Genomic DNA, 19668 nt, shown 5'->3' with positions numbered 1-19668 from the left:
GTAATGAAGTACCAATACTTCAGGTTTCTGTATTATTATTATTTTTTCTGACAACGTTTTGCTTTTAATCCCTACAGTTTTAAACAGGTATCTGAACTTTCTACTCCTTTCAAAACAGGCTGTTTGCTTAAGTTATGGTCAAACGTCTTAAAATACCCCAATTTGTCCTGTTATCTATTGTAATTCAAGTTGTTTAAGTACAATGAAAGCTTGAAATGTTACAAAGTGGTGAGCTGGCAGAGGTTTAAAAAAGTAAGGTTACTCAAAACTGAAAAATCATGTACATTTCACAATGATACATGGGTTAACAATTTAACCCTTGGTAGAACCTCAAAATCCCATCCTTTCGTGAACCTCGGGACCAAAAAATGGTCCCGCCCCAAAAGTGCTCTAAAAATGTTATATATCAATATTTTTTTCTACTTTAAATTAGTCAATCTTTTAAAACTACTTCTGCTTAAAATATCCATGTCAAGTTTTAATTATATTTTCATTGTTTTAACCCTTTAAAGCTGTTCTGCAGCAATGGAGGTTGATCAAGCCTTGAAAGCTGGTGTAATTCCTACAGCTGTTCCAGCTGTTGTGGATTACTTTGTCTGCATAAAAGTTGAACAGTGTTGTACTACAGAAAGTAGTGTGTTGGTACAAAAATGGTGAGAAAAAGGCTATTAACAATGGAAGAGAGAAGGACCATCATAATACTAGCCAGCTGAGTCTAATAATATGGGGTGATAACAGGAGGAGGAAAAACTGCAGAGGTGTGTAAGACTGGCCCCCACTATAGTCACGTTTTGGGTAGGTACAATAAGTTTGTCCAGGTTTCTAGAAATTAGAGCTGCTCCATCCAAACTGGGATGGATTCTGTGTCTCTTAGAAAGACCATGTTTTCCCCAGAAAATTTCCAAATGATCTATGAAGCCCACATTTTTGGACACCACTCAGACAGCCACCATTTTAAGGCAAACATGGACCCTAAAGATCTTTAAAATGTTTTTTCTAACCAGATTCTTACTCTGGATGGCATTACCTTGGCCTCCAGTAACACTGTGAGGAACCTTGACCAGGACATGTCCTTCAATGCACATATTAAACAAATATGTAAGACTGCTTTCTTCCATTCGTGCAACATCTCTAAAATTAGAAATATCCTGTCTCAGAGTGACGCTGAAAAAGTAGTTCATGCATTTATTACTTCCAGGCTGGACTACTGTAATTCATTATTATCAGGAAGTCCTAAAAACTGCCTGAAAAACCTTCAGTTAATCCAAAATGCTGCAGCATATTTCACCTGCACTGACGTCTCTTCATTAGCTCCCTGTTGAATCCAGAATCAAATTTCTCATCTCATACAAGGTCTTGAAAAATCAGGCTCATCATAAAGACGTTGTAGGCTGTTAATTTACTTGTTCCTAGAGTATTTAAAAGTAGAATGGAGGCACAGCCTTCAGTTTTCAGGCCCCTCTTCTGTGGAACCAGCTCCCAGTTTGGATTTGGAAAACAAGATTCCCCCTCTACCTTTTGGATTAGGCTTAAAACTATGCAAGTGCTGGATCAGGTGACCCTGAATCCTCCCTTAGTTACACTGCTGGGGGGCTTCCTTTGATGTGAGGAACCCCCCTCTCTGTTTCTACACTACTCCGCATTAAATCAGTCATTATTTCTCTCTGGTTTTCTTCCACTACAGTGTTGTCCGGTCTTCCTGGTCATGAGCGCCCCTCTGAGCCTGGTTCTGCTGTAGACTTCATGTTAAAAGGGAGTTTTCTTTCCCACTGTCACCAAAGTGCTGGCTCATAGAGGACAGCAGATTGTTTGGATTTTCTCTGTATTTTCCGATGGTCTTAACCTTACAATGAAGCACCACGAGGCAACTGTTGTTTGGTACTGTACAAATAAAACTGAACAACCTCCCCACCTCTGAGGTGGATGGATGGCTGAATCGTTTTGTTCAATCTGACCTGAGTAGAGGTTTGACTGCACAGACAAATTCATTTACAGGAATCTTTATTCAACCATTTCAATGAAATAAAAAAAAGAAGCAAGAAACAAACCAAACAAAAACATAACCCAGAGAAATTTCACCATTAAAAAGAACGCACTGCACCTTATCACGTTGAACGAGTTTAGACAGTGCATTGGTGGTTTTGAAGGTTCAGACCTGTTTGTGAAATTGCTTAGAGCGCTGTAAAAGTTAAACTTAATGAAATAAACAAGAGAAAAAAAAGAGCTAAGAGACTCTGTGGTCTTGGAAGGACTGAGGCGCGCATCATTGATGCAAACATTGAAGAAACAAGGAATGTAACATCAACATGAAGTGCACAGAACATGGCTGCTGTGTCTCAGGTAATATTCTTCCATACACTTACTATTTAATGCATAAGTGTGCTCACAATGACAAGTGCGACTGCATAGAGTAAACAGAGTACCTGAATGGTATACTCAACAGCTGGACCAGGATGCATACGAGCCATCCGTGTTGTTGCACCAGATCATCTTTTCTTAGTTTCCTGTATATCCATAACAACAATAAGCTTGGCATTTTTCAGACTTTTGGCAGTTGTTAATAAAGCTGTGGTGTTGTAAAACTGCACGTGGATACTCCAAGTATAATTTGCAAAGGAAAAAAAGCTTTTTAAACCTCATTCTGGGGCAGTCTCCAAAAGTGTTTTAATCAGATTTGACTTACGATTCTATGCATGCAGTTTGGTCCTGGTGAACACTAAAGTCAAACCTTCAATTCAATCAAAAGAAGCTTCAGAATAGCTGCCCAGAGGCATTACCAAGATGGCTGCCAAACATCAAGACAACTTCAGTCAGTGGAGAGTATACAACCAACTGTGTTTAATCTGGGTAAACACTATCCTGTCGACCTTAATGCAGTCTGCAACAAAGTACTTAAGTGCACTATATGGAAGTGTATTACTGGAAGTATTCAAAATGAGACACAGTGTATGTTCCAAATCCTGATTATAATCTGCAGCAGTCGCATACACTCGGTCACACTGCCACAGACAAGATGGATCAGCTGATCCTCGGAACCAAATAAACAAGAATTCCATAACCTGAACATACATGTAGAAAAAGGCACAGGTATGGAGTGTTGGTCTTTAAAATGCCCCCAGTAGGAAAAGACCGAGGGCTCCTGGAGTAGCACCTGTAAATGTCACAACTATCAATACTGAAACAAACAAACAGAATTAAGAGACCCGACATGAATGAGAAAAGAAACTGGAATGGGTTTTTTGGGAAGCACAACTTTGCTGGACGAGATGTGCTTAGAACAAACCGTTGCAGGCTCATTGGGAAGTAAAGATATCTTGACCATTCATTGTGAGAGCTGGACCATCCAGAGCATCTGTCAGTCTCCAGTCCCATCTTCTCTGATTTGAGTGTCCAAATTGTTGTGGAGTCTGTTGGGAGTCGAGATGTGTGGATAACCTTCAGACTCGTGAACACCTCTCCCCTCAACTCAACCATCCCACTAGCACGATGCCGTGACTAGTAGCGACTGAACAGGTCAGGTATTCCTGCTGATCACATGGTTGTTCCTCTGCTCTGTGAAATGGGTTGAGGTGTCACTGCTGGTGGGCCCTTCAGATTGTTCGGGGGTTGTACTCAGGCAGCTTTTTAAGTTTCTCCTGTTCCTGCTCAGTATCCTGTCTAGCAATGACCAGAGAGTGAGAGTAGCCCATCACCACCTGGAGAAACAACACGCACGTTATTTGAAAGAGAAGGACATTTCCCTGCTTCGTGGTAAATAGACAGGTTCTTATATTTTAAATCTACCCGAGTCCTCAAAGCGCTTTGTACAACCTGCCTCGTTCACCAAGTCTCACAGGCACTTTTGTCGTATGCTTTTTCAATTTAATTTAGCTGACTTTTTTTTTTTAATATACCACCACATCACAACAGATGCCTCAAGGAACTGTACATTGTAAGGCAAAGAGCCTACAGCAACTATTAGTTGCTATTGTTATTATTAATTGCTACAATGTGTAGCAATTAGTCTACAGGTTTAAGGACATCACTACTGAAGTGGAGTACAAGCAAACTAGGGCTGATATAATGCTTATTCAAAGTTTTGCTTTTATTCAATCCAAGCTCACACACATTATACAGTTTATCTACCCGTAAGCACTTATAACTCTCACACACACACACACACACACACACACACACACACACACACACACACACACTCAAGTTTTTGGGAGTCTGGGATCGACTCTGCAACCGTCTGATTGGTGGCTGACCAATCAAATCCAAGACTGTCTGAAACTATGCATCAGATTTGGATCGGATCATTCACACATTCTAATTATGTGAAACTTTGGCACTGCTTAATTTGATCAACGATTGATCAACGATTGATCAGCGATTGTAACAGTATGCATCTTAATGACTCTACTTCAAATAGTTACCACCTTGTCCATTTACCTGCTCAATGTAGATGCCATCCAAGGTCTTTACCTCCTGGGCGGTGGTGGAGGATTTGGGTTTGGTGTCTCCGTATCCCTGCAAGATCAATGACAGATGTGATCAATGTTCATCTCCTATCTTACAACAAAACAGCCAATATCACAATATTTCACTTGCATAAACATTGTTCGAATTTGGAAGCAAGTCACTGGTCAAATTCATCTTCATGTGAATGTCAAAGAGATTTTGACAAGACTGTAGCAACACTAAAGCACACTACAAAGTTTCAATGTAACAAGACTGTGGAGTCTTATGATCGTTTTCCAATTCATCCTCCAACTTTAATTTTCCTGTGTCCCACTTATTTTAAGTTATATTAAAATAATTTAAGTACTAAGTTGTTTTGCATCCTTTTCCCCTGTTTTCCCTCGCTGCCTACTGAACAGCCATCGGATGGTCTTCTGGTTTTTCGCCTTCACAAACTATACAACACACTGATGGCCCTGGATACTCATACTGCAGTCAAAAACAAAAATGCACAAGGTTGGAATCAGGCGGTGGGATAAAATTGTTCTTAGTATACAATGAAGTGCAAGCTGCGCCAAGTTGCAACTCTTACAGTTTAACAAGTCCATTTCAGTCTGGACTGTCAAAACTGATTCCAAAATAACTGACCAATGTGAAAGATGCAATGCCTCTTCTTGTAACCTGAGCCACATGTTTCCACTCCTGGTGTAAAATGAACAAATGTCAGACTGACTATTTCATGATCATGTCTAAGGTTTTAGGGACACGGGTAAATGCGGAGCTTTTCATTGCTATTTTTGGGGGTTCCACTTGTTCCCCTGTAGATTACAAGTCGTTCTCTGTTAGGAAGATATATCCGCCTTCTCTGGAGTTCACTTTTGACTTCCCCAAGTTTTTGTGGCTCAAAGACCAGATTTCTTTAACTGGAAAAGATCAATTTCACATTTAAAAGGTAGCTCTTAATTTCTTTCAAATTTCTTTTATTGGTTACATTTTTCCAACTATGTCTGTAGTTTGTGTATACCCTGTAAGTTGATTCTGTTCATCTTGATGTTTATCATAAATCCCCCCTCCCAACTGGAAAACTTGCTACCTGGCGCACTGCTCTGAGCATGCGTGTTTAAATACTGTCAGTGCGAGTTTCAGGCGAGCAATGAATGAGACTCGCTCGTTGCTTGGATTTTAAGGAGGATGTCAAACAAAATGTGGTAATTTCCAAAACATGCTGTAAAACTATTGCTGCAAACGGAGCAGTGGCATGAATTTATTCCACCAGCTGAATCATCCACTGCAGAATTAAGACTGTTTTACACTCTGCACGCCAACGTCTCCCCACACACCAGCGGAAACGTTAAACCAGCTGTGGCACCTGTGACTGTTCTCGGTCAGTAGTTTTTACACTCAGTATCTAGACTTTTGTTTCTGTAATTTGAGGGCATCACATTTTTTATTTCACAGATTTTATGTTATTAGCACAAAAGAGCATCTGTGTAATTTCAATCGTTTTATTTTGTCTCACAAAATATTGATATTTTCACTAACTAAATTTTAATTTTATTTTAACTAAATGTTACTATTTTAACCAAACAGAACTATTGTTCTGTATGTTTTTTGTTCAGGTTTAAAAACAAAAATAACGACAGATTATGTAGACGATGGCCTACAAAGCTGTTAACACTGGACATGTGATGTCTCATAATGACTCTTACCAGCTCTCCAAATGTGGGCGAGGGTCCCCAGCTGATTGTACTCTCATCTGCAGCAATGATGATGCTGCTCTTCCTGATCGATACAAACATGCAAACAGAGTCAGAGCTACGGATGTAGATAAGAAAACAACAAATAGTCCCAAAAGTGTATGTAAAACACTATTAAAAGTGCTTTACTTACATTAATTGTATTGTAAAGTACTATACATACATATTACACATAGGGTGCTGAATAACGACCCATCTTATCTTAAAGACCTCATAGTACCATATCACCCCAAAAGAGCATTTGGCTTTCAGACTGCAGGCTTATTTGGGTTTCCTTCAGCTTCCTGGTGCCTCTTCTGTGGAACCAGTTCTCAGTCTGGAGTCAGACACCCTCTCTACGTTTAATGCAACAGGTCTATGCTGCTGAAGGCTTCCCATGAGGAGTGTGACGTGTTTTTTCTTCACTCTCTTTTTTCATTCACTGTGTTTTTACACCACTCTTCATTTAATCAGTTATCCCTGAACCTTGTTCTGCCAGAGGTTTCTTCCTTTCAAAAGGAAGTTTTACCTTCCCACTGTTGCCAAAGCGCTTGCTCAAAGGAGGTCATGTGAGCGTTTTCTCTGTATTATTGTAGGGTCAACTGTTGTTTTGATTTGGAGCTATACAGGTTAAACTGACTCTAATATGCATATGATAATATATCTGTGTGTGTGTGTGTGTGTGTGTGTGTGTGCGCACAGTGAACCTTCAAAGGTCAGTCTATAAATCAAAGCGTGAGAGAACTGACCCTGAGGAACTGTCCAATTAGGGCAAGATAATCCCAAAACCAAAAAATACTGCCGGCTGTGAGTGGTACCCCTCAGCTACACCTATGGCATCAATATAAAAAAATCCTAGGCGACTTCCTTCCTGACTTATCACATTCACAATATTTTCAGAAAACGTGCCTTGTGATCTTGAGGTGGAGGTTTAAACTTATCTGAGGTTTCTAGTAGATACATCTATGGTATGAATCTACGTGAGCTTGTTCTTGAGTTATCACATCAACAAACCGTCCACGCTGTCCACCCACCTGGTGGGGTCCCCACAATACTCAATCAGGCTTTTATGGCTGAAGGGTAATAAAAACCAAAAGAAAAAAACGAAACAAGTGACGACAGCACTCACCCACATGCCAGGCTGCGGATCTTCCAGCCACAAAGATCCTGCACAGCTTTGGGGTACATGGTTGACTCTCTAGAAGTATTGGTCACCCCCCAGAAAAACAGCCCACCTGTAAAATACAACATGTACAGATTTATACGTGTGCTCCTCTCACACCTCTCATTAAAATTGTAGTTTCTGTAAACAACCTTGCAAAGAAAAAAAAAAGTTTTCTGTTCTTTAGAAGACAGAAAGTTAAAGCCTTTCTTTTTCACGATTACTTCTTTATGGTTTCAACAATTTGAATTCATTAAAAATGGAAAATAATAATCGCAGCTTGTAATGGCTTTTTGTAGCAGGAAATAGCCATGGTACAGTTTTTGTCCACTAGGGTCTGAATGGCATACACGTCATCATCTGCTAGGCTTCTGCTTCAGTGACGTCTGAGGGAGTCCATCCTCTTTATATTGAAGAACTGGTTTATATTTAATTGATTTAATTCTTCGTTCTGCCAGTGTAATCTTATGCAAATGACTATAACACAAGTCTAAAGTATGAGCAGACTGATAGGCGCCTCTTTTATGCTCCTAATTTCCTTCAAACAAATTTACTGTGCAGCTACAAAGTTACATTTTAACTCCATGAGACTTGTTTCTAAAATTCAGTTTGTCTAAACTGTTGATGGAATGGACTGGTGGGCAATTCTGCGTGCCATATGACTTCACTTTCCTGAACATCCAAGTTAAACAAGAATCTGTGAAAACTAACAGTATCAACGTTCGTGCAACCTACTTGAGCGAGACTGTTTAGAGATCTTGTTGCAATGTGACATACCCATCTCGCTGACAGCAAACGAACATTGGTAGCCTGCATAGATCTGACTGGCACCACGGCCAGGAAAGTCAAACAGCTTGACCAGCCGGGGAACCATCTCATCCTTCTGCTCGGTGTGACCGAGGCGCCCATAGCCGCCAAAGCCCCAGGTGAACACGCGCTTCTGAGAGTCCAGCACCAGCTGAAAACACAAACAGCAGCAGTTTGTAAACCCTTTTGCAAAATTAAAAAAATCAATCAATCAATCACTGGCCATCTAATTTGATTTGCTCCTGATAAGACTTCTGGGAATCCTCTCACCGTGTGATTAGCCCCGCAGGCCACGTCTCTCACAACCACGTTAGGCACAGGCATGATCTGGCCATCCTTGGACTTCTCAATGAAGATCGCGACACGACGAGGGATGAGCTCACAGTCGAACTCTATGCGCTGGGCACGAGCTATGAACTTTCCATCACTGTTGTGGCCTGCAGTGACAGAGATGCAGAACAATAAAAAACTAATGGAGTTTATCGTTCCCAACACATCAGTGCTTTCCAGTGCACAAACTACACTACTGTGTCTACATGATACATATCCCGTGGTATGAATTTCAGAATTCTATGCCACCTCATTCTCAAGTTATCACATTCACAAACTTGGATGTCCATGCTGTCAGCCCAAGTCTAACCTGGGAAATTCACCATGATGAAAATCATTTGCGTGCATTTAACTACAGTTTTCTAGAATAAATCAGCAAGAAAGGTTTTGTCAAACACGTCAGTGATGGTGAACTGTAATGGGCTCGATATAAAATGTCATTTCATCTTGATAAGTGTGTAGTTTGTTAACATATGAAAACACTTTATTTACCAACCCAAACAGATGCACCTATGGTATCAATTTCAAAATCTCGAGTTAACACATACACAACATTTTTGGAAAACTTGACCCTGAGGTTGAGATCGCTGAAATTAAAACTGCTCTAAGTTTTAGTAGATGCACCTATGGTAACAATTTAAAACTCCTAAATCGCTGAGGCGTGAAAACTGGTGTCATTGCAAACAATCTTCTGCAGCCTTAAGCAGTTTTAAACTGTAAACAATGTTAAAACATGAAAACAATGTGCTGAGAGCTTACCCAGCTGTCCATACTCTGGGCAGCCGAACGAGTACAGGTTTCCTTTGCAGTCCACCACCATGCTGAATTCAGCACCACAAGCCACCTTCACCAGGGGCTGCCCATTGTAGGAAATCTAGAGAGAAACACAATTCAGTTTTATTTATAAAGCGCCAAATCCCCACAGTTGCCTCTAAGTGCTTAATACTGTATGGTGGCACCCTAAAATAATGGAGCGAAAACCACAACAATCAGACAACCCCAGCAGCCTAACCCCATCACAGCAAAACTAAGGGAGGTTTCAGGGTAATCCGATCCAGCCCCAACCAGCTTTATTAAAAATGATGCTTTAAGCTTATCTTAAAAGCCACGAGTATATCCGTCTCTTGACTGACTGGTTCAACAGAAGAGGGACCTGAAACCTGAAGGCTCTCTCTCCCACTCTACTTTTAAATAGCCTAGCAGGCAGTCTGAGAGGAAGTGATATGGCTCAGCACGAGTAACAATAACTTTAATTGTGTATCACATTTTAACTGAATTTGTGCTTCACAGTTTGAATAAAAGACACATTAAAAGTATACATGTTCAGACATACAGACCAACCACATGGGGTAAAACATTCATTCCAACATACACACTTAGATGTAAACTACAGCCCAAAATAAAGAGGAAAAGATTAAGGGAACGCTAACCTATAAATGTGTTTTCAGCAGTCGTTTAAAAGAAATCTCACGCTCAACCTGACAGGGTGTTTGGGCACCACAGCCTCACCAACATAATGTTAGGAGACCCTGGTTAGAAGATTGGACAGGTCAGCCGCAATGGTAAGCTCTCTGAAGTTTACCAATGCGGCTGACTAATCAAAGGTCCTGGGACCCTGTTTCTCAGCTCATTCCAGGTGCTGCATGTTTGTTTTTTTATTACAGGTACAGCAGTTTGCCATACATTATACAGAGCTCGAGACTAACTTTTTTTCTTAGGTGCATCAGCATAAAAGTTGGGTGCACCCAAATTTTTTTGACCGCATCACATTCTTTACTTTGAAAGGGCCTGCTTCACCGCTCCACTTAAGATCAAAGTGGTATGTGGCCCGTGATGTAAAATGAATTTGATACACATCGATCATAATTTAAGACCAATGCATTAATTAATCAAAGGAGTAATTAATCATATGATTATTGGGGTTTTCTCTGTATTATTGTAGAGTGTTTACCTTACAATATACGTGCCTTCAGGCAACAATTTGCTACATTTATACAACACTGTTTCTGATGCTGGATTTAAGAAATAAGTTCGCTTTTAAAACATGTAAATGTTTTGTTCTTATGTATCACTTTTCTACTCTGCAGGAGCGCTCAAAGTTCTTTATACGATGCCTCATTCACACCTCTTCACACAAGCACTGTTTCAATGCAGAAGTGCTTTCTCTTTAACATTCACACACATTCATGCTCTGATGGATGCAACAGAAAGCCACTCCTGTTTGAGGATTCTGACAAGAGGAGGCAGCGGTGTTGATTCATTTAAATTAACCACCTCACTGCTGTAACCAGGTTTCTAGCAGGCAGAGTAAATCAATAACTTGATTAAATAATTAATCATTTACTCACAAAGACTTAGAAGAGCGAGACCACTATAGAGTAAGTTGTGCACAAGAAAACTATAATCCAGACAAATAATTTCATTTCACAGGATCAATTAAATTCCTTGCATGTAAATTCAATAACCTGCATGTGAACTTAGCAGCCACATGCACAAAGAAGCCACTGTCTACGTGAGTATGTCTCCTTGGTGCACTGTTGCAGTTTCACAGTCTGTGGGTAGCTCTCTGCGCTCTAAATCCTGTATGCACAAATCAACTGATTTCTGAATGTTGGAGGCAGAGCACAAAGGAAGGAGGTGTCCTGCTGTGGTCACTTTGATGGACTGTTCAGGTTACAGCTTTAAACTGAGTTACATCGCGGCAGCGCCGTAAGCGCCGTTTTAAACCATATTTGTTTACAATTTGGAAAATAAAGTTAGCAGAATTAACGATCCACAGTCATTGTTTGCTGTGTAGCAGAGGAATTGCTGACAACCAAAGGATTCTAAGGTAAACTATGAAGCCACTGCACTGCTGTCCCATTAATTAACAATTTTGTTTTTGTTTGATAATTTTATATAATTGTTTTGAGTTTGTTTTTGTTATTTTGAAACCATAAAAGCTATGGAATAGCAGATTAACTGTATTCATTTCCTGTGACTGACGAGACTTGGACAGCAGTGACACCTACACCACCACACTTTATCATCTGATAAAGGAAGGAAAAGTACGAGTTACACCCTGGCTTACCAGTGCTGGGGTGAGGACTGCATCAGTCTGGTTGCCCTGACCAAGCTGGCCCAGCTTGTTCTCTCCAAATGAATACACAGCGCCATCCTCTGAGGAGACAGAGTACCATCAGCAAACATGTTAAAAGCACAGAGCCATTACCGACTGGATTTCAGTTTGGAAACATCCTTCGATGACCTGTGCAATCAAACCAATAATGCGTAATCCAATCCCAGAATACACTGGTGTTTTATTTCAACAAGCGGCTGTATTACATGATCTTGTGGCTGTTCTGCACAACCACTGAAAACAGCTGCTGTTGTGCAAGGAAAACCCACACAGTCCCCAGTTAAGCCTACCTGTGAGTGCCAGGGTGTGATTGCGTCCACAGGCTACAGAAACAATAACATGCTCTGCCAGGGCCTCGATTAACTTGGGAGCTTCCAGGCGCTTGGTGTCTCCATGACCCAGCTGACCTTTGTCATTACGACCTAAGGAAGCAGGAAGACAAGCTCAGTGTCTGATAACACAACCAACACAGACAACCACTGTGCATGTTACTTACCCCAGCTCCACAGCTTGCCCTCTGTGGTTATGAAGAGACTGTGAGCAGCACAGGGGCCGGACACCACGCAACTAACCTGGACGTCATTTAGGCAGCCATAACGATGAGGGCCCCAGAGATTTTGGCCCAGGTTGCGGAAAGCAGCTAAGAAACACACACACAGAACCCGTGTCAAGACCCCCCACACACACAAATGCACAACACTGGCACAACCAGTGTTGCCAACTCCTCATTAAGGAAAATCGCTATTGGCTGTCCTAAAAGTTGCTAGAAGTCGCTAAATGACGTCATTGCCTAATTTGCATAATTGGTCACGCTAATCTAATTGTAACCTATGTTGTTGGAGAGAGAAATAACATCGTGGAAGAGACATAAAGTGAGTAAAAAACGTCCTAAATGCATTTAGAGTTTATTTAGAACTACAAATTAAATTTCTTTTAGCAATTGTTTTTTTTAATGTCACAATTCCAACCCTGCTCCTTTGTCCTTGGACCGGCAAAAGTGACCCGAAATAGGCACTCTGGTGGAGTTACTTTGTGTGTGTGTGTGTTTATAAGTAGTTTTAAACCTTGTGATCCACAAAACAGCATAAGAGTAAAAGAAGAACTGACTGCGTTACAGCACCCGCTGCTTGTTGAGAGTAAAAGCGATATACACTTTCACATCTTTTTTTAGTGACTTTTTTTAAGAAAAAAAGTCGCTAAGGGGTCTGAAAACTCGCTAAATATAGCGACAAAGTCGCTAAGTTGGCAACACTGGGCACAACGCTCCCTCTGTACCTTATTCTGTTCATAAACACTGCATTCTTTAAGAATGCTGACATTTCTATAAACGGAGCACAAAAAAGAACGTTTGTGTTTGATCATTTCTTGTAACAATACTTCTTTGTAATAACTAAGCTGCACGGTTGGCTTGGAGAACTTTAATAGTTTAACTGCACAAAAAACATTGTCAAAAAAAACAGCGTTGACTGTATTTATGTGCCAAGTCAAAAATATACTTTCTAAAGAAAATATTTTTGTTAAATGCAAAAATATATAAATAATGTCAAGTGCAGTCAAAGCTTAACATTTTTATTGGTCTGTGGAAAAAATGTTATATTTTTAAATAAATGCAATTTCATTAACACAATATTTTATATTATTTCAATTTTATTTTATTCAAAAAATATTTCAAGTGGATGTGGTCTGACACTGCCCACGGCCCCCTTTAGACTCACCCCTGCTTGGCCTTCAGTGAGCTGTGTAATATAAACATGCTAAGTTAACAGTTCATCTGCTGACTTTAACGGAGGATTTTTCACTGTGTAAAACAAACAGCGGTGGAGACAAAGTTTACTTTTCTTCAGGTCAGCGTTTGTTGATCAGGTGGTTTGATGAGGACTTTGCTAGCTTTTCCCAGTAAAAGGTTTTAATGGCGATTACAGGAACAGTGCCGCCGGTCAGCCCGACCTCCCGATGTTATCAGCTCCACCTCTCTGCTCTTCTCCGGTGTGTAAACAGACTCTAGGAGTGACGAAAAACTAATAAAATGCACCTGGAAAGTGTGGCGCATTATGGCGTGCATTTTTAAGGATGCACTATTCAAAAATCCGTGACAACCACCTCAAAAAACCAACTTATCATACATCTAGTTTCCTTTGAAAACTGCAAGTGGCCAGAGTCAGGAAAGACTGAGAAATCCACTGCTGCAGCTGAGCTGTGGTGTCTTTCAGGGAGAGCAACAGCTTCCCACTCCTGCTGATACACCAGGACAGCAGTGAGAGGAGGCAGCCAGCTGAGAGATGGAGAGCAGAATAGACACGCTGTTGTGCCTTTATCAAAGACTGATAGTTTAAAAATAGTTACCCGTTTTCAGGTAATATTTAAATAATTCTGTCATTAAAATGGGATGTTTTCAGTCGTGCTCAGGTCCTACAAGCAAAAAGTAAACAGGTAGTTAAACCTTCGACAACACTTAAACATCCAGTTACATGAAACATGGTGTATTCTGGATTATACTACTGTTACATCTATGTATTTGTTGCATGTTATTGTTGCAGATGTCAAATGCTTTATATATTTTACAGTAAGTTCACAATGATGATATTCATTTGCATCATCTCTGCGCTGTTAGAGCCGTTTAAGACTGATATCTTTTCCATCTGGCTTGAAACAGTGCACACATACAAGTACTCCCAGTGTCACACGAGCTTTTATTTCCTAAACAAAACTTACACTTTAATTTTTTTTTCCCATTTATACTTCCTTTGCAAAAAAATATGTTTGTAAATTCTGGATTTGACATAACCAAATAGATTGGAATATAAATACTCACTTCATGTAGTTAACACCATCATCAGCTGGTTAAATAAACAAGCCCATTCACTCATTTGCGGTCCAGATGTCAGCATGAATGAACCTATTTCAGACTCTTTGGCTGCAATGATTTTTTTAACCCCAGGATCACACAGACTGTGATGTGTACGGCCAGTTCATAGTGAACAGGCTGCATCATCAACTGACTTCTCTACTGCAGATGTAAACTAATCAACAACTTATTGATTTTGTCTGGGTCTGTATGCCCCTGCATCAGTTCTGCACCATAATGAGAACAGCAGTCAGGTAAAGACAAGAGCATCCACACAGTAAACAAAAGCACTCACATGCACAGAGAGTGCTTTTTCTTGGAGCCAATTTCTTTTTATGTTGTTTGGGAAACTGTTGCAGTCATTTATTGAAAATTTTGCAAATAAATGAAAATACAGGAAGCACAAAGTCTGTGCAGTTCTAATGAGCTTGAAATGAATATTTGATACGTCTTTGTTCTTTGCTCTCCTCTATGAAGATAACACCACACACTGCTGCATCTCTCTCGACCTCCTACATAGATACCAGATATTGTAAATTTGCATTTGTCACTCCTTAAGACCTGCTGTCACTGAATTTTGAGGAAGCTTGTGAGAGCTTTCCTTAGTAAATCAAATTTTTGCCATTTCTGTCTTGAACAAAGGTGACGACAGGATTCAGGAAAAGTTGACTCTAGAGGGTAAAGAATGGCTTCTTGACAGCCACACATCTACTTCTGATGAGGCTTGGCATACAGTAGACGGATCAACTGACAGGCCAGATGCATCTTTTAGATCCTGTGTTGAGTCTTTGCTTGATTATGTTCTTATTTCTTATGGACATTAGTTCTTGAAGATCTCTGAAAGCTTGGAGGATTATTGTTTACAATATTAAGCAAAGTATAAAATAGAAATAAGACGGCTCAAGATTTTTGAGGAATCATTTTCAATGAGTAATTAGTACTTTTAACTGGTTGTAATGAAAGATACAATCAATGTGACTCAAACTGCTCCAATGTTACAGGCTTAAAGCTTTCAACATGTCCTGATGTTGTCTCCACACTCTCAGATGTCCAACTAGGGGCTAAATTTGACGAGTACCTGGAATCTAGTTAAGTGCTAGGGGTTCAGCTTCCAGTGCAACAAGTCTGCAGCAGTATATCACAGCTGATAACATTTGTCTAGATCAGGGGTGCCCAATCCCGGTCCTCGAGAGCTACTATCCTGCAGCTTTTAGATGCATCCCTACTCCAACACAGCTGAATCAAATGGTTTGATCTCTTCAGCATGCCATCATGTTTGGCAAAGGCCTGATAACAAGCCATTCATTTGATTCAGGTGTGTGGGAACAAGGATGCATCTAAAAGCTGCAGGACGGTAGCTCTCGAGGACCGGGATTGGGCACCCCTGGTCTAGATGATGTTCAATGATTTCTCTGCCCAGGATATGCCCCTAGTGCCCCTGAAGACAACAACACATGGACTTGATATCTACAATATGGTGAAGAGATTCTTCATGGAGGGAAAAAAAAAAGAAGATACCAGTGAAAAAGCTGTTGACGTAACTACAAATGGAACAGGCGTCATTGTGCAATGTAAAAATTACACAGATTTCCCAACATTTCTACATTACCCCCGCACCATTCAGCAGCAGGTGATACATGCAATATGACAACTCCCATCATAGAGATCATAATTAGCATCTGGAACTTTTAGCTGAATATGGTAACCTGTTACAAAACACAAAGATCCGATAGTGCAGGCGGGGGCGAGTTTGGCAGTGTTTTTGTCACTTTTGAATTCAATGAGTTAATGCAAACCCAAAATGAAGACATCTCACTGGAAATGCATTTAAAGCTACGATGAAAATTCTCTCTGTACATTTACAGAGGAAGAAAAAAATCCCTGCACTTTCCCTCTGTGCAGTCAGTGCTGAATAACAATGCTTCTGCATCTGGGGCTTTGGACGAAGCTGCAGACAAGTACGCTCAAGTCTTAAACAGACTCGGGCAAGAGTTTGAGAACAAGTTTAGTGACTTTGATCGACTTGAGCCATGTGTGTGTTAGTCATCTGAAATCATTTCATGTAAGTGTACACGACATGCACTGCTGAACAGCTAAGTTCAACTTGGATGCTGAACAAGATTAAAATCCTAACAAAATGACCTCCACACATCTCAAGACTCACTCAGAAGTGCAGTGTTGTTTATATTGTAATTATAGCCCAGATTACAGTTCACTGGTGTACAGCATATCTGTAAGTGGGAAACCAGGCTTCCCACTAACAGATATTTACAAAGACGTTTTCAGTAAAAGACGCTGTAGTTCTGTTAAACTCAAATATTGTACAAAAATGTGATCAGTTCAAATAAAAAAAATGTTACATGATTTGAAGTTGTGACAGTTAATGGTTTCTTAAAGAAAATTATTTTAGACAAAATGCTACAAATGTGTTCATTCATACAAAACTGTCAAAATATTTACAAAAATATCACAAGTGGAAACAGACTTTCAAATGTTGATACAGAAGATTCGCACAAATAAACAATGTTGTGTATTTAAATCTGCATTCCCCAAATAATTGCAAATATTAATTCTGGGGAATCCTCGACACTACTGTGATCAGGTCACCCGCTCTCAGATAGAAATATTAGCACTAAAGGGGAACAGCTAAACTTTGTTATTCAAGATATCATACAAGTAGCACCTTGTACTACTCTGTATGCTTCAAGTAACTCTCAGTTTAACAAAAGGTCGGTGACCCTTGACCTAAAGCGCAGCATAGGTTGACCTCACAACTACCAGCACCATGGAAGCTCATGAAAGGTGTGTTTGTATCAAACAACAGACAAACTGTTTGATAGAATAGAAAGGTAAAAATAACATTTTGTAGCTTTGATTATGCACTGAAGCCTTTTCTTGATAAAAATAGTTTCTCTAACAGGCTCAGGACTACAGTGTGCACTCTCTGTACAAGGACCTCAGGAAGCTTCTTAATCACGCCATCATCACCAAAATATTAAAAATGACTAGATGAGTCATACTCCCTAAGAAAACAGGATACACGTGGCCATGCCAACATACAAAAACTAGACTATCCTGCGACACAGGTACATTATAGGATAGCCATTTGAATGGTGTTTACCTTGCTGTTTGGGAACCTCCTTTCTTCCAATCAAATCCCAGTTGGTTGCCCCAAAGATGAGCAGTTGGCCCTTTACCTTTGGGCACTCGAGTTTCTGCAAAAAGAGGACAATAACTATAAAAAACAAACAAACAATGAATAAACAAAAAAATAAATCTAATCTATTTCCTGGGTCAAAGGGAAAAGTAGGTTTTATTTTGTATTATTATTTAGCAATAACCAAACAGGGACAGCTTTAACACAAACTTTTCATACAGCAAATATTTCTTTTTAAACAAGAAAAACAATGAAAAAATTCTGATTAAATTTCATATTACAGGTCAGGCTGTACTATGAGAAGGGAAAAGCATAAACACACATGCTGATGAAAAACAACAAAGAAAGGCGAACGGTTTGACTGACGGTCATTATCAGGTAATAACTGAGAAATGTTTGTAACACAGAACACTTTAACTTTCAAAAACCAGTCAGTCTATGTTTGATCAAACGCACTATTTTCTCTTTCACGTCGTCTGCCACAGTGACCGGTTGGAGACCAGACTTGGTGGTGGGTTTGCCGGATTTCTTGTTGTTTTCCTGCTCAAAGTCAAACTCGTCATCACTGCTGAAATCCCTCTCTCTCCTTTTCCCGCTGGCTCGCTTCCTTTTCATCCCACCATTCCCTGAGACATCTGTCACCTTCTTGCGTGGCATCTTTCAAACTCAAGCTGTTTTCTGTGGAAAAGAAGAAACCACAGTGTTATTCAGACCACATGGAAACTTAATTGTCAAAGAAACAAAGGCTGTGGAAAAGACCAAACGAAGGCTTGTTGAATAAAACTACTAACGTGTTAAATTACAGAAACACTTATTTGAAGTACAGCACAACACAATAAGATGTGAATGAAAAACCCTGTGCAGGAGTTAATTACCAAAAACTTCAACTCATTAAACTCGTGGGCTGGTTATGGCGGAATGGACGTTATTAAAAATAACTAAATGCTTCAAATCGGTCTTTTGTTAACGTAAACTTTGGCGAATTGGCGAACTTCACTGGCTACAAGTTCACACGCTTGAGTTGATGCTGCCAGCACTATATGTGTGCCGTTATATAAGTTTGCCACATTCAAGAAGCCCTAATTCATCTCTATTGTTACGTACAAGCTAATAAAATCTCTCCGGTTTTCTTAAATTACATTCTTAGTGGCTGTCTAATACTCGGCTATTCGACATTGGCGTCGGGGGAAATACACAAACAAAAACAACCACCTAGCTTGTTATGCACACACACAAAAACCCAGCAAACTATAACAGTGCACCGGTTTAAGTTTGCGAGCTAGCTGCTAGCCTCATTAGGCTGAGCGGCTAACCTCTGTCGCTCTTTGTTCACATAATGGTCGGGTACCAAGCTAGCTGATGTGCTAACACACGGCGTACGAAGTTAAATAGTTAGCCGCTACACAAACAAGCTGCGCAAAGTTTGTATATTGTACGAAAACACCAACACTCTCGAACCCACCGTAAAATAATATCACATAAAATGGGAAAAATAGACGACTTGATAGGTTTCATTAAGCTAACGTTACCTCTCTACTGTATGCTAACACACATCCTAAATAAAGACATAAACACAAACACTCTATAAAACGATGATACAACATAAAACTTTATCCACGTTTTCTTGGCTGGAAATATTTTTTAATAAGCCCAGGTACAATCTGTGTGATTTCGGGAAATATCATTATTAATTTTAGACAACTAAAAATAAATCATACCGGCGATTTCCTGATTCAGCGGCTCTCTGTCCGTCTCTGGTTTGATTGATTTGAACAAAAGAAGCTGCAGTCTGCTTTTACACCACGTGGTCTGTTTTTCGTATTCATACAGGAAGCCGATACACACAGGGGTGCCGCCGGGTGATATGGGGCCCCGTGAAGAAAAACAGCACTGTGGCCCCCACCTCGTTCATATTGCAAACCATGCGAGCCCAAAAATATAACACTGTGCAGACATCAATATTCTGCTTGGATAATTACATTTTATGACTCTGTGCAAGCTTGATGAGATTTTTAATGTTAATGTTTGCTAATGGTTGGTACCTTATACTAAAAACGAATAAAATATACC

The 19668-nt window shown here is 40.0% G+C and overlaps 1 protein-coding gene across 2 annotated transcripts; it reads right to left on the bottom strand.

Moving 5' to 3' along the window:
• Positions 1–1984: 1984 nt before the first annotated feature.
• Positions 1985–19497, bottom strand: rcc2 (regulator of chromosome condensation 2). Of its 2 annotated transcripts, none has more exons than XM_085445034.1 (13): positions 19317–19497; positions 18055–18276; positions 17563–17656; positions 12093–12236; positions 11887–12018; positions 11549–11637; positions 9238–9352; positions 8419–8585; positions 8119–8299; positions 7309–7414; positions 6153–6225; positions 4435–4512; positions 1985–3695 (listed from the first exon to the last, which is right to left on the bottom strand). In XM_085445034.1, the coding sequence occupies exons 2-13, from the start codon at positions 18253–18255 to the stop codon at positions 3591–3593; spliced, it is 1485 nt and encodes a 494-aa protein (XP_085301160.1). In that variant the 5' UTR covers positions 18256–18276; positions 19317–19497; the 3' UTR covers positions 1985–3590. The 2 variants fall into 2 exon arrangements, with proteins under 2 accessions (XP_085301160.1, XP_085301161.1); XM_085445035.1 differs by lacking the exon at positions 19317–19497 and adding an exon at positions 18474–18755.
• Between the last annotated feature and the right edge of the window lie 171 nt (positions 19498–19668).

Source organism: Copadichromis virginalis, linkage group LG20, assembly GCF_057382275.1.
Source record: "Copadichromis virginalis isolate Kocher_CV1m ecotype Utaka linkage group LG20, C_Virginalis_male_GT1.1, whole genome shotgun sequence".
Lineage (NCBI taxonomy): Eukaryota > Metazoa > Chordata > Actinopteri > Cichliformes > Cichlidae > Copadichromis > Copadichromis virginalis.
The sequence above is the reverse complement of the archived record's forward strand: the minus strand, read 5'-3'. Positions and strand labels throughout refer to the sequence as shown.